This window comes from Macaca thibetana, chromosome 3 (genome assembly GCF_024542745.1).
Source record: "Macaca thibetana thibetana isolate TM-01 chromosome 3, ASM2454274v1, whole genome shotgun sequence".
NCBI classification, from domain to species: domain Eukaryota; kingdom Metazoa; phylum Chordata; class Mammalia; order Primates; family Cercopithecidae; genus Macaca; species Macaca thibetana.
Genome location: NC_065580.1, coordinates 178,947,130 through 178,961,872, shown reverse-complemented (window position 1 = coordinate 178,961,872; position 14,743 = coordinate 178,947,130). Strand labels below are relative to the sequence as shown.

Below are 14,743 nucleotides of genomic sequence, written 5' to 3'. Positions count from 1 at the left end.
AGAACAATACTTCTCATACTTTAGTGTGCATCAGAATCTCCTGGGAGATGTGACAAACACACATAGCTGGCCCCACTCTCATAGTTTCTGATTCAGCAGATATGTGATGGGACCCGAGAATTTGCATTTCTAGCAGATTCTCAGGTGGTGCTGCTGGACTGGAGGCCACACATTGAAAGCCATTAGTATAGAATATGGCTTGGAATGGCAGGTAGAGTGTCCTTCACTGAATTTTATGTGGAGAAGATATTCTCCAGCCATTGATGTTGCCTTTAAATCCAAACTACTACCACTAAAAGGCAAGCCTTTGGTAAGTCAGAAGATACGTCTGGTGTGGATGACTAGTAAGGCACATTCTTTGCCATCGTATGGCTAAAAGATGCTTCGAAGAACTTATTCAAATAATGTATTTGAACAGTAATAACGTGTTCACAGTTTTAAAGAATGCATTTTTGTTTAATCAATTAATCCTGTTATAAAACATAGTATTAAAGTTGAACAAAGAAAATCATGTGACAATCGAGCATATTAATTACTCAATTATGATAACATTTTATTATACAAGGTATTACCTTATGTAGGACATTTCTTACTTGCCAATGGATAACATGCTTAGACTGTGTAGAATCCGAGCTAACTATAAGATTTCAGAGACCTGGCATGAGTTAATGACTTAATGTAACCTTAAAATCAATAGCATCAGCTGTCATATTTTCTGCCTAGTGCATGAGGTGTCTGCCACACAATCCCCATTAGCTGTAATTGAAGTTGTCCAGCTGATTTCCCTCCTGCACAAGAATTCTATAGATCTCCTTCTAAGTGGCAATATATCTTACCCTTAGCACACTTTTCATTTTAAAAAAGACGTATAAGACCTGGAGACAAATTTTAAACAAGAAAAAACCATCCTATTTGTCTTGAATTTGCAAGCATTTATCAAAGCAGAATAAATGTCAAACGAAGCTGGAAATTTAACACACCTGAAGACATTGATTTAACGAGAGGACTTAGACACAGATGATCTGAACAAGCATCAATTTATATGGCTTGTCATGTGTTGGTAGTATGACATATATGTGTTAATATATAAAATAAGTTGCTACACTTTAACACGGTGAAACCATTTTCCCATGACATAAACTGCTATTTCTTCATTTAGAAATTATTCATTTGGTCGGTAATGCTAGCAGGTTTAATCTAATCCAGCAGACATTAAAGCATTGATATGTTATTAATTTTCAAATATAGAAAATATGCCAGAAGATTTATTTGCTAAGTTTCATAATAAAAACTGTTAACATTTTTGAGTAATTCCTTGATGCCTTACATGGATTATCTCATTTAAACCTCTCCATAAACCCTAAGTGACTTGCCCAAAGTCTCACCAATGAGTGTTACAGCCAGGATCCAACAAGAATAGTCTGAACGTAGAATCCATGCTCTTCATGACTACCCCATGCTGTACCTAAAAATCAATTACAATTCTAAAATCTAGCAGAACTTCCCTTTTTATTTATTGTGTGTACTTGGGTTTCATGGAGCTAACAGACAGGAACATTATTTTTAGGTGGCGAGATGTTTCAGTGAAGGTAGTATGTGGGTAAGAGTTTTTTTTCTAATGACCACACAGGTCAAGAGCTATTGACACTTCAAATTTATTGCAATACTGACATTAGCACTACAGCAAGGTAAAGTTACTACATTTCTAATATAAACGATAATATCAAAACCAGAGCCAGGGTTATGCCAGTCTATTAAGTTATTTACTTCCCCTTTGGTTAGCTGTAAACTGACTAACTAGGCTATGCAGGTTTTCATCAAGAAATTACGTCAGGTTACTGCACTCCTGGATGATATTCTAAAATCAGAGTTGAAATTTAGAGGCCCGTAGACTACACCAGCCCTCAGGCCCTGTTTTTGCTTGTTTGTTTTAAGTTTGCAGGGGGTTTAAAATAATTGGAAATCTGAAAAGAAATGCTTTTAGATAAGGTACATACTTTCTGGTTCAACCCAGGTCCACCGCTCATTTTAGCTGGCTGCCTCACACATTCAAGTATTATGTCTAGTCTCCAAAGGCATCTGATTTGTAACCTATTTTCTTAAAAAATTATTTTTGTTTCCAATGCTCAGGTCTACCCAACAGGATTATGCAAATAGGCAAAAAGTAACAGTTTTGTAAAAGAAGAGAAATAAAAGAACCCTGATTATTTCTTTACCCCTAAATTATTGTTAAGCAATGAAATAACTATAACACCAGTGCTTTCTGAAAAGGTACAGTGAGGAGTTTTACATCTTTACCTGACAAGAATCTATTCCTCCTTCTTCATAGCCTGCACATATCATATTTTCAGTAATGTTATATTCTGGCATCTGCTGTTGGCATTTCTCGTTTGATAGAAGAGGAACATCAGCTTCTTGCAGTATGTTTGCAGTACTACCTGCTCAAAATGGAGAATGCAGCCAGCCAGTCAGACGTGATCAACATGCATCCTTGAATGAACTACCATCAGTCTTATTTATTCCAACATTTCACTCTCATTATCGAGTACTGTGTGTATATATAATGGAACTAAATACTAAACCTTGCACACTAAAGCACATAATAAAGCCCATCTGTGGATTTTGCCAAATGGATAACAGGAAAGCTCTTCTTTCTTACCGAAGGGCTAGTAGGAGCGACGGATTAGACTAGATGGTCTTTGGGCATCTTCAGTGATTTTAAACAGTTACAGGATTGCTCATGGGGGAAAATGATCACCAACACAAACCGTTTCATTCAGGGAAATTAGCAACGGCTCAGAAATCCAGAAGTGCTTTTCATTTAGCACCTGAGGAGGTGCTCGCTTGCGTATAATAGCACTCAGCTTCTTTGTGGCGCTGTGTGAGTGAGCAGGTGCACATTGAGCAGAGGACAAAGCTCAGATGAACTATGCCCTGGTCTAGGGGCAATCAGCTTGTCATCCATACCCAGGTGAAGAGAAAGGAGGCATTTAAAAAAAATAAAGCTGAGCGTACTTGCCTGCTTTTTACAAAGTGATTCATCCACTAGAAGTACAAATCTCTGTTTGCTGAAATACTAATCCCAAGAGAGATATGAAACAAGCAGGTGTCTGGTGCCTCAGAAAAGGTAGATGATAAGCACTTTCTAATAATTAGCATTTCTATTTGGTTCCTCAAGAGAGGCAGAACGTTGAAGAGAAGTTAGTACATGTGACAGCCATTGATGCTGCAAAAATTTATGTGACCTCATTTCCAGCTAAATTTAATTCATGCACTAAATGAAGGGCACAAAAGAAGAGTGTTTGTGCACACGTGCGTGTGTGTGTGTAATTTAGATGCAAAACAGATACATATGACTCAGTAGTGCATTGGTAAATGTTTATCAATTGTCTCTCCAGAAAAATGAAAGCCCCATAGGTCTTCTTCTCATTTTAGTGGTGTAAACACTTCCACAATGACCAATTTCAAGGTACCGGCATGGCAGTGAACATGGAATAAGCATTACTGGATAACTTTTCAAGTGTGACAATGGACTATAAGTTAAGAAAATGAATTGGGGAGATTAAAATGGAGGAGACAATTTGGCATCTCACTGTTATCCATTCTACGAGAATCAAGGATGGCTTGGCAGACTTTAATTTTGTAATAAAAACCAAGGCCACTTCTGCTGCTTGTCAATGAAGGGTAAAATTTGTTTGGTAGATGATAAAACTGTTTCATAAAGGAACATTTGAGCAGTGTCTGCTTATTTATTGCCTTGATTTAACCAATGAGTATCACCTCATTTCTTCATAGTGAACAATATGTTCATGGTTTTCCTAGCTAATTAATTAATATAATATACTCAAAAGATTGAAAACTGGGATTTTTTTTTTTTTTTTTTTTTTTTTGAGATGAAGCCTCGCTCTTGTCCCCCAGGCTGGAGCGCAATGGCACAATCTCGGCTCACTGCAACCCCTGCCTCCTGGGTTCAGGTGATTCTCCTGCCTCAGCCTCCCGAGTAGCTGGGATTACAGGTGCGTACCACCACGCCTGGCTAATTTTTTTTTTTTGTATTTTAAGTAGAGACGGGGTTTCACCATGTTGGCCAGGCTGGTCTCGAACTCCTGACCTCAGGTGATCCACTCGCCTCGGCATCCCAAAGTGCTGGGCTTACAGGTGTGAGCCATTGCGCCCGGCTGGAAAACTGGAATGTTATGAAATTAAGTAGACGGAAATCATAAAGCAAAGTTCATAAAATATGTGAAAGTTACCATCACTCAAGAAAGATTTAAACATGATCTAGCTGTTTATGCCTAAATGAAATTGATCTCAGATACAGTTTATTTCCTGGCTCCATACCACTCTTAGAGACTTTCTTAAGTCAATCAGACATGTATCTTTATTAACAATAAGTAAACGTAAGCCACATTTACTCAGCTTTTTAAAAAAGTCCAAAAAACAAACAAAATAATTTCCTATGAAATAAAGAGTTTCAAATTTTGTTATTGGTTAATTTGTTTTTGAAGAGCCTACATTGTGGTCATAAAATGTCTTTTAGCTTGAAGTCTAAAGAGAGAGAATATCTATCTAGGAATCATTTTTACTGTTAAAATTTCAAGTTTAATAAATCATAATATTTTTCAAGAAGGAGAAATATATGAATATACAGTCTTTGACTTCAGTATACTTGACGGACAGCAGACATGAGGACTTTTCGGCAACACAGTGTCATTGCTGTGAAGAATTTTTGCAAGAATTATCAGAAGAGCATTTGACTTAGAACTTTGTGCTTTCTCTTAAAATAGGTGAGGACATTTTAAATGTCAGTACTTTGATTCTAAGACCCTCTACCTTTCCACAAGATTTTCTGCATTTTCATCTTAAACACATTTAGGACTTTTAAACATCATGGCTATAATTTGTTGTGACTGCAGGGATCAGGTCCTTTTATCAGACTATAGTACCTTTTCTGATGCTTTATTATTTACGAATGGTTAAAACTCTGTCCCAGATAGGGCACTCCTATTAGAAATTCCACAGCCAATGAGCCTTGTGGTTACATTTAGAGGGTATGAAGTACGAGAATACTTTTCAAAAAAAAGTATGATTATTTTTATTTTTATTTATTTATTTAATTTTTTTATTATTATTATACTTTAAGTTCTAGGGTACATGTGCATAACGTGCAGGTTTGTTACATATGTATACTTGTGCCATGTTGGTGTGCTGCACCCATCAACTCGTCCTTTACATCAGGTATAACTCCCAATGCAATCCCTCCCCCATCCCCCCTCCCCATAATAGGCCCCGGTGTGTGATGTTCCCCTTCCCGAGTCCAAGTGATCTCATTGTTCAGTTCCCACCTATGAGTGAGAACATGCGGTGTTTAGTGTTCTGTTCTTGCGATAGTTTACTGAGAATGGATTTCCGTGTTTGGAAAACATGCAGTTAATGCTGGGGGTGAATGGTATATCAACTGATGGATACAATGTAAGATTCATGTCCAATCTGAGTCCTCTTGTCAGTAAGCAGAATTAGCATGTCCAAGTTAGAAGAGATTCCATTCTCATTTTAAGAAAATGTGAGTGTGAGGCCTTCACATTATAAATAAAGACAGCTTTATTAGTGTGGAAAATGTGACAAGTAATAATTTGGATTTTGATGAGACTTTATCATGTGATTTACAAAAAAAATTTTTGTAACCCCAGTTTATATTCATTTTAATGAGTTTTTTTTTTTTTTTAACTTTATCAGAGTGTTTATAATACTAAAACTAGATATTGAGTTTGGGGGACACTTGAATTCCCCCTCAAAAGAATATAGTTTTATAATATCCTCTATGCAATCTGAAGAAATTTTAAAAAACTCTACAAATATATAGGCCAGGTGTGGTGGCTCACGACTATAATCCCAGCACTTGGGAGGCTGAGGCGGGTGGATCACGAGGTCAGGAGATCGACACGATCCTGGCTAACACAGTGAAACCCCGTCTCTATTAAAAATACAAAAAAAAAAAAAAAAAAAAAAAAATTAGCCGGGCGTGGTGACGGGCACCTGTAGTCCCAGCTACTCGGGAGGCTGAGGCAGGAGAATGGCGTGAACCTGGGAGGCGGAGCTTGCAGTGAGCCAAAATCGCCCCACTGCACTCCAGCCTGGGCTACACTGCCTGACTCTGTCTCAAAAACAAACAAACAAACAAAACTCTACAAATATACAAACTCTACAAGTATTCCTCTGACAACTCTATAGATATACAACTCTAAATATACATGTACATGCTTGATAGTACTTTTAGGAGATACTGAAAAACTGTGATATAAGATTTGCAAAGATGTTGAAAGTATTCACATTATAATAGCCTGTTTTTAAGGGTTTTTTTTTTTTTTTTTTTTTTTTTGAGTCTGATAATTTACCTTGATATACAACCGTCCCCCAACCAGCAATAGAACAATTTCTTCCTGCAGGAAAAACTTGATTTTCTTCTGGTAAACAAATAGGTTGTATGTAATCTGGAAAAACAAGCAAACAGCAAAACGAACAAACAAAGAAAAAGAAAGAACAGATTTACAAACATTTCTAACAAGTTTTAAAAATCAATAATTTTCAACATTTAATCTAAAAAACATGTACTTTTGTTTTATCCTACCTGTACAAATTTTAGACATCGGTCTTAGGGGAAATAGGCATTTCAATAGATCAGCTACCACTGGTGGCCTTTTAGGGTCTTTTACAAGTCTCCTTATTACTCTTTTTTTTTTTTTTTGAGATGGAACCTTGCTCTGTTGCCCAGGCTGGAGTGCAGTGGCGCAATCTCGGCTCACTGCAAGCTCTGTCTCCCGGGTTCCCGCCATTCTCCTGCCTCAGCCTCCCGAGTAGCTGGGACTACAGGCGCCGCCACCACGCCCGGCTAATTTTTTGTGTTTTTAGTAGAGACAGGATTTCACTGTGTCAGTCAGGATGGTCTTGATCTCCTGCCTCGTGATCCGCCTGTCTCGGCCTCCCAAGTGCTGGGATTACAGGCGTGAGCCACCACGCCTGGCCCTCATTACTCTTTTATGGTATAAAAAATGTCTTAGTTCTGGAGGTAATCATTTATATTTTATTTTTAAATAAAATTATGGTGCTCAATAGAGAGTGGTGCCAGTTCTCTGAAAATTATGGTAAGGATGATTTTCAGCATCAATTAATAGAAACTTGGGCAAATGTTCTGAGGCTTTTTATTTTCACCAATTATCACCATGTTAAAAAAGCTTTTAGGAGATTGTTTTACAGGGCAATTATGGAAGCATTGACATTGGTCACCGACTTTTAAAGCCCTTCTTGCATCAATTTACAAACCAACTGGCACTCTTAAGCACCCACTGCCTGTAAGACCTAGCGCAGACACAAAAATGAGTAAGACACAGTGCTTATCCTTAAGGACAGGGATAGACAACTAACCGTAACAATAGTCTGTTTTCGGTAAGTGCTATAAGGCATGTATAGATAAAACCCCATGAAAACACGGAGATGGCAGCACTTTCTCCTAACCAGGCACTGAAAAAACTTAGGAATAAAAGTCAGAATTGAGCAGAGCCCTTCATGATAAAGTTCACTTTATCAGGGGATTTCTTGCACATTTTCCAGGCATTTGGAGGAAGTCCTTCATTTGCCACTCAGATAATATTATCGAATCTCCATTAAAAACTTCATCCTGCTCACGCCTGTAATCCCAGCACTTTGGGAGGCCGAGGTGGCCGGATCACGGGGTCAGGAGATCAAGACCATCCTGGCCAACATGGTGAAACCCGGTCTCTACTAAAAATACAAAAAATTAACCGTGCGTGGTGGCGGTGCCTGTAGTCCCAGCTACTCGGGAGGCTGAGGCAGGAGAATGGCGGGAACCCAGGAGGCAGAGCTTGCAATGAGCCGAGATCGCTCCACTGCATTCCAGCCTGGGCGACAGAGTGAGACTCCGTCTCAAAAAAAAAAAAAAAAAAAAAAAAAAAGTTCATCCTATGAAGGCCAGGCGTGGTGGCTCACGCCTATAATCCCAGGACTTTGGGAGGCCAAGGCGGGCGGATCACAAGGTCAAGAGATCGAGATCATCCTGGCCAACATGGTGAAACCCCGTCTCTACTAAAAATACAAGAAAAAAAATAAGCTGGCCGGCAGGGGGCGGGGGGTGGTGCATCGTGGCATGCACCTGTAGTCCCATCTACTTGGGAGGCTGAGACAGGAGAATCTCTTGAACCCAGGAGTCAGAGGTTGCAGTGAGCCAAGATCATGCCACTGCACTCCAACCTGGGCAACAGAGCGAGACTCTATCTCACAAACAAAACAAAACAAAAAACCAAACTTCATCCTATGAATAACTTAATTCTTATTCACTTTCCCCACAGAACATATATTCCTCTCTCAGTTTATGTCTTACTCTGGCCTTTTTGGTAGATGAAACTGCCTTTCTTTTACATGAAAAATAGAGAGGGTGTGCATAATAACAGCAACTATTTATCTGAGCTTCTCCTTTGAGTTTACTGTTATACAGGGCTCAGACAGTTTTATTCTACTGGTTCTTTCCAGAAAGTTGGATTTAAACATCCTGATGAAAGAAATGTAATATATTTCTCTCTACCCCCTAATCCCATTTAAGTTCTAATGATTTATGTAACACATTATCTAACTTTTATGAATTAACGCATCGACATTGATAATATTTCAAATCTAATTTTGAATTAATTTTGGCAGATAAGATGACTAAGAGTGATTTTTTTTTTTTTACCTGTGTAATTCACTTTAAATTCCAGATGCATCATGGCAATGTCGTTGTCCTTTCTTCGCCTATTGTAATGAGGGTTTATGACAATTTGATCTATCAATCGAGACACTGTTTGAGGAGAGTTCAGATTTGATGTCATATGCAGGCCCAGGATTGCTGTCCACTTGGATGGCTCTAAATTTCTCCTGAAAAGTGTAATGAAGAAATATGAAACACTCTCCATTCAAAGCAGTTACTTTCTAGAAGATCTTCATCATACATATTTCAGAATATTTTTCTATCCTGAAATGTTCTTCAATTCCTCTGAAGAATCATCCTTTAAAAATAATTCTTACATCTTTATTTTTCTGATAACATAAAGAAAGTCCTAATCAGTGCTAATCTCTTTCTTTCACTTCTCTTAAGTCATATGCTGAGCTCTAGTTCTAGATTGTGGTTCTCAACTACGGTTGTACATTACAATCTCCTGGGTGCTTTTAAATAATGCTGACACCTACCTCCCCTCCTCCCCCAATTCTAATGTAATGGGTCTGGAATAGACCACCAGACAATTTAAAAAATACTTTTAAAATTAAATCTCCAAATTTGTGCTAATATATGTAATATATAGGTTGGAGAACCTCTGCCTTAGGTCACATTTCACTGTGGCAATTATGTCCCTGTTCAGGGCTTTTTCAAACAACTGTAGCAACTGTAGTACAATGGAAGGAAGTTCAGATGCATTTTCCCATGTAGAGAGTCATTGAATTCACATATAGTTAAGGTAAACAGTATTATTATGATTTTTATAATCTAACATATAAACTTGAATAATCTCCATATACAATGCTGACCATCTATAATAACTGGTAAAGGATAACACTTGTGTTGTAGAACAGATTAAGTTGGGTACTGTATTATAATTTGAAAATGTACAAGGACTTTTAAATGTGCTATTGGCCTGCGATTTCTTCACACAAAGGAATTATCAGCTGGAATTAAGCCAGTTAAGCCATATTCACAATGAAGGTAAAATTCAATGATTGCAATCCTAGGCAGAGCTATTGATTCAATTCTTAACAGTCACAAATGCCTCGTTTAATGTGGTATTTAAATATTAAAGTCCAAGTCACTTACAGATATATAAAGGGCATGAAGTTACTTACATCGATCTATCACTTTGTTTTATTTACCAAATTATTATGTTTGGTCAGGTTGCAGTCATCAGTAAAGCCAGTGAGCGTCCGAGCATTCAGTAAGCGTCCACAGACAACCACATTGCATTAAAACTTGAAGAAATATACCTGAGTACTCTGCAGCAACAAAATACTACTTGCTGCCAAGTGCAATACCAAGAACTTTTGTACCTCTTCATTGAATCCTTATCAGAATTTTACAATCAGAACAAACTAGGCCCTGATTATCTAAATGGTAGGAGGTGACTTTCATTGGAGCTGTCTGACTTTAGAGCCTGCACTTACACCAGTGACTGGGGTGCCTCATACAGCTCTGAGTGGGGTGCTGTGGGAGGGATTGAGCATTAGAAGGAAGGACTGGAGATGTGGTGGGCAAGAGGGAGAGAGAAGCTCTGCTGTTGGTTTCCCTGGGCCCAGGTAGGGGAAGTTGTCTCTGCTCCTCGTGGTTGGTGGCAGCTCCTTAAGTGGCTTAGAGACTGGGCCAGGAGGTCATTAGGGTGCTGTAGAGTCTTGACAAGAGGTCTTCTTGCTTTCTCTTCTCCAGGTCAGAGGAATCTGTACTTCAGCCATGCTCGGCATCTTGATAATTTCAGACATACTGACCACAGCCCACTTGCACTGTACTCTGGGATTCCCGTGTCTACCCTAGCCTATGCGGGGAGAGTGAACAGAGCCGAATCTCTTCCCTAGTGTTCTATTTCTGAACTTCTTTCTCTATCACAGGTTCAGTACATTTCCTAAGTCTCAACTGGTCAGTTTTCACTTGAGTAGCCTGCCTGTTAAGACTGACAGGTAACAAGTAGTTATTTTAAAAATTGTATCATTTTTTTTACTCAACATTTACCTCACACATTTACTCAATATTTACAAAAAATTAATCTTACAATTACTATACTATATGTTTCCTATTTGGTATTTTATTAAATTTATTTATACATCATATTTTCTGTTATATTCATATAACCAATGTATTAGTATTATAATTTATAGTGCATGTATATAAATTATCTATATAAATATTAGCTATATTAATGAAATAACTATTAATATTTTCTCACAGTAGATGAGATCATTATATATAAGTTGGAGTTAACAGAGTACATGTCATTATTCAAAATTATAGGATTGTCTCCTCAGATGTTTTCTACGTCTTTTATCTTCAGGATTTTTCATATAGAAGTTCAGAGAGGTGTATGCAGTTTATTTGCTATAGATTTAAATAAATGTTAAATTAAGGTATTTCAGAGAGAGAGCATCTAAACTCCCAAATTCTTATCTTTTGTAAATGCTGTACTCTGAGAACTAACCAACATCATTACTGATATGAGAGAGCTTTTAGGTAACACCGTTTAATAATCAACATTTCCTTTCATTATTTTAAGGACTTGAGTAGAAAACCAATATATGAACCAGGAACTGTGCAGATTAAACATACACGCTTCAAGCTACTCATCTAATTTAATACAATTTACAACAATATTAATCTGACACATTCTTGATAATTTCTAAAACTTTTTATTGTGCCACACAGAAAATAGTCCCCTTTCATGTTTTTGTTACTTCAGTATCTATGAGCAGCACCATGGATAGGAAAAATTCCGCTACCGTGTATCATTTACATCTTTCAAAGAGAAAGGTTGCTCCACAAACCTTTCTGTCATGCACTTAACTTCCCCACCACAAAACCAACACTAGCACAAGCACCACTAGTACTACTCCATCTGGCAGTAATTTTAGAGCTTTTCCTGGGTGGAAAACGACTAGAGAATACCGAACTTACAGCCAATAGTTCTTAAGTTCTGTGAGCCACTTGAGGAAGTTGCTAAAACTTTAGATTTCTAGTTTCCATTTCCAGAAACTCTAATTTGGAAAGTTGGAGTGGCACTCAACAATCTGTACTTTATAATCACTAGTGGGATATTGAGCAATGCAGAAAACTTCCCAGCTTTTTTATATACCCAAATCTGAGGGGTGGTGGAAGACAGCCTTCAGAAAAATCATTTTCTTTTTCATATACCCAAATCTGAGGGGTGGTGGAAGACAGCCTTCAGAAAAATCATTTTCTTTTTCATATACCCAAATCTGAGGGGTAGCAGAAGACAGCCTTCAGAAAAATCATTTAAGATGAAGAGATGGGACTTTTTATGTTTTTAAAATTTGGTCTCAAAGCATCTCCTTTCTAGTAAAGGAAGGAAGAGCTATAGGACAGAAGATACATGGGCATAGGCGAAAGTGAGAACCACCTTGAACTGGAAATCCCCAATCCAGTAGAGGATAAAGACGGCAAAGATAGGGCATCTTTAGACAGAAGTTGGCTGAATTTACTTTGGGAGGCAGAGGCAGGTGGATCACCTGAGGTCAGGAGTTCGAGACTGGCCTGGCCAACATAGTGAAACCCCATCTCTATTAAAAATACAAAAATTAGCCATGTGTGGTGGTGCATGCCTGAAATCCCACCTACTCAGGAGGCTGGAGCAGGAGAATTGCTTGAATCCCGGAGGCAGAGGCTCCAGGGAGCCGAGATTGTGCCATTGCACTCCAGCCTGGGTGACAAGAGCAAAACTCTGTCCAAAAAAAAAAAAAAAAAAAAAGAAGTTGGCTGAATTTTTGCTGCATTTCACCATCTGTCCTGCACAAGCAAGATATTTATCTTAGTAGCAAGAGAAAGAGAAGCACGGAAGGTTGGAGAGGGCAGAAAAACATACACACATACACTCGTGGTCTCTGTAACCCCAAAGATGCTTCTTTGAAAAAAGATGCTTTTTTCCCATTTCCTGTGACGCAGAAGCAGCACCAGATAAGATGAACCAGTGGTGTCCCAGATGTATGTGGGTATGTGCTGATGTGAAAATAACTTCACCACTCTAGGCATCAGGATGTCCATTTGTAAGTGGGAATTTCAATGCAGTAGAAAGCTAATATGGTAAGACAACTATGATAGAGCATCACAACAGGCTGAAAGGAAAGGAAAATCTGTGAGAATCCAAAACTGTAAATTAAAACCTTTTTCCTGTTTTACTATTACTAAACGTGGCAAAACAGCAACCTCAACAAATTTGCACCATGCCAACACTGATGTTTACACCCAGCACAGCATTTTTGATCTCTATTTTTATTCTCCTCTGAATATAACGAGGATTCCTAGATGGCTAGCCAATTCTAATATTTGAGGCAACTGAACATTAGAATGCTTCTGATACATAGTGTTGATGCCAGAGAATAAGAAAGTGTTCAAGAATATCGGGCAATTCTGAAAGGACAAAGAAGCCAGATTAAATGAAATAACACTGGCCAAGTTTTAGCAAGGTGACTCTCATGTAATGATCATTATAATTACCCTAGTTAAAAGAACTGAGTTGTTTATGAAGGGCCATGTGTCTGCAATGAAACTCAAAAGAGAAAAGTTAACAGGTGCGAAAGGTAGTTTTATTGTAAAAGGAGGGTAGACAACAAGGATATGTTTAATTTTTCTTCCTTTTCATGAGCAAGGAAAAGAGTTTTATATATGTGAATATTTTTATTTAATTTTAAGTAGAAATCTGTTTTTAAAATATGGGTATATGCTTATTTGTGTAAGTGTAAGAAACAGAAGTAAGTACAGGAAACAAGAAATAGGCCAAACACTCCTGAACATAATTTTTCTTGGTAGATGATCCCTTAAACATAAGGAATCATCTTTGAACTCTTTTCTTCACTTGACTTCCAGGATTCACCATGCGCTTGTGATTTTCCTTTCATTTCACTCTCTGTTCTTCCTCAGTCTTTTTTTTTTCTCCCGGATCTTTTTTCTTCATCTTAAACTCTAAATTTTAGAATATCCCAGGGGTCTGCCTTTGGCCTTCTCTTTTATATCTACACTGGCCTCATACATAATCTCATCCAAGTCATTATTTTAAATACCGACAATATACTGACAACTTCTACATTTGTATTTTAATTCTTGACTTCTTCCATACAATCTAGATTTGTATGTCCATAGGCTGACATCATTGACTGATACCAACTTGGATGTCTAACAGGCAGCCCCAAGTTTGCTATATAAAACTTGGAACTCTTACTCTCTTTCCAATCTGGTTTCTTTCTGTTTTCCTCATCTCAGTAAATGATGTCAACACTCCATTCTCTTTTCCTTACTTCCTTACTCCATATATGTGATCATTAATAAATGCAGATGACCCTAACCATCAGAACTTACTAATGAGATCCAGCCACTTCCTCAGCTTCGTCAGCTATGGTCCTGACTGGTCTCCCTGATTTCACCTTTGCTCCTCCCAGCAGTCCCATCTTCACGCATTAGCCTGATTAGATAATGTCACTCTTTGGTCCTCCAAATGGTCCCTCGTCCTATTTACCATAGCCTCCTGAGACCTCTCCAGGTCTCGATCCATAGTTCCAGCCTCATCACTGACACTCTGCCAATCCCTTTCTGGGCAACAGCAACAGGGCTTCCTGAGGTGTCTGGAATAAGTCTACCTCATATCTACCCCAGAGCATCACAGTTTGCTGTTACCTTCCAAGAAATTTGTGTAACATTCTCCTTCATTTCTTTAGATTTTCCTTCCATTTTCAATTGGTCTGCAAAGCTTTCTCCAACCACTGAATCAAAAACAACCTTCTTGCTCTTATCATACTTTCTGTTCAGACTACTCTTCTTTACTGCGTGTATCATGGCTAAAGTATTTATTTAAATGTTTTCAGCCTTAACCTGTCATATAAACTTTATCAGAGCAAAGATTTTGTTGGTCTGTATAACACTATCACCCCCAAACTTAGAAAAATACTTAGCACAGGATAAGTGCTCAGCACATGTCATCTGATCGAATGTATA

The 14,743-nt window shown here is 38.0% G+C and overlaps 1 protein-coding gene across 1 annotated transcript in view; it reads right to left on the bottom strand.

Moving 5' to 3' along the window:
• The window catches only part of TMPRSS15 (transmembrane serine protease 15), a 133,678-nt gene that overhangs the window by 3,788 nt on the left and 115,147 nt on the right, over positions 1 to 14,743 (bottom strand). Inside the window, exons 22-24 of the mRNA XM_050782170.1 lie at positions 8,744 to 8,925; positions 6,396 to 6,491; positions 2,299 to 2,438 (exon numbers count right to left, since the gene is read on the bottom strand). Coding sequence (XP_050638127.1) covers positions 2,299 to 2,438; positions 6,396 to 6,491; positions 8,744 to 8,925 — 418 coding nt within the window. The remainder of the gene's footprint in view (positions 1 to 2,298; positions 2,439 to 6,395; positions 6,492 to 8,743; positions 8,926 to 14,743) is intronic.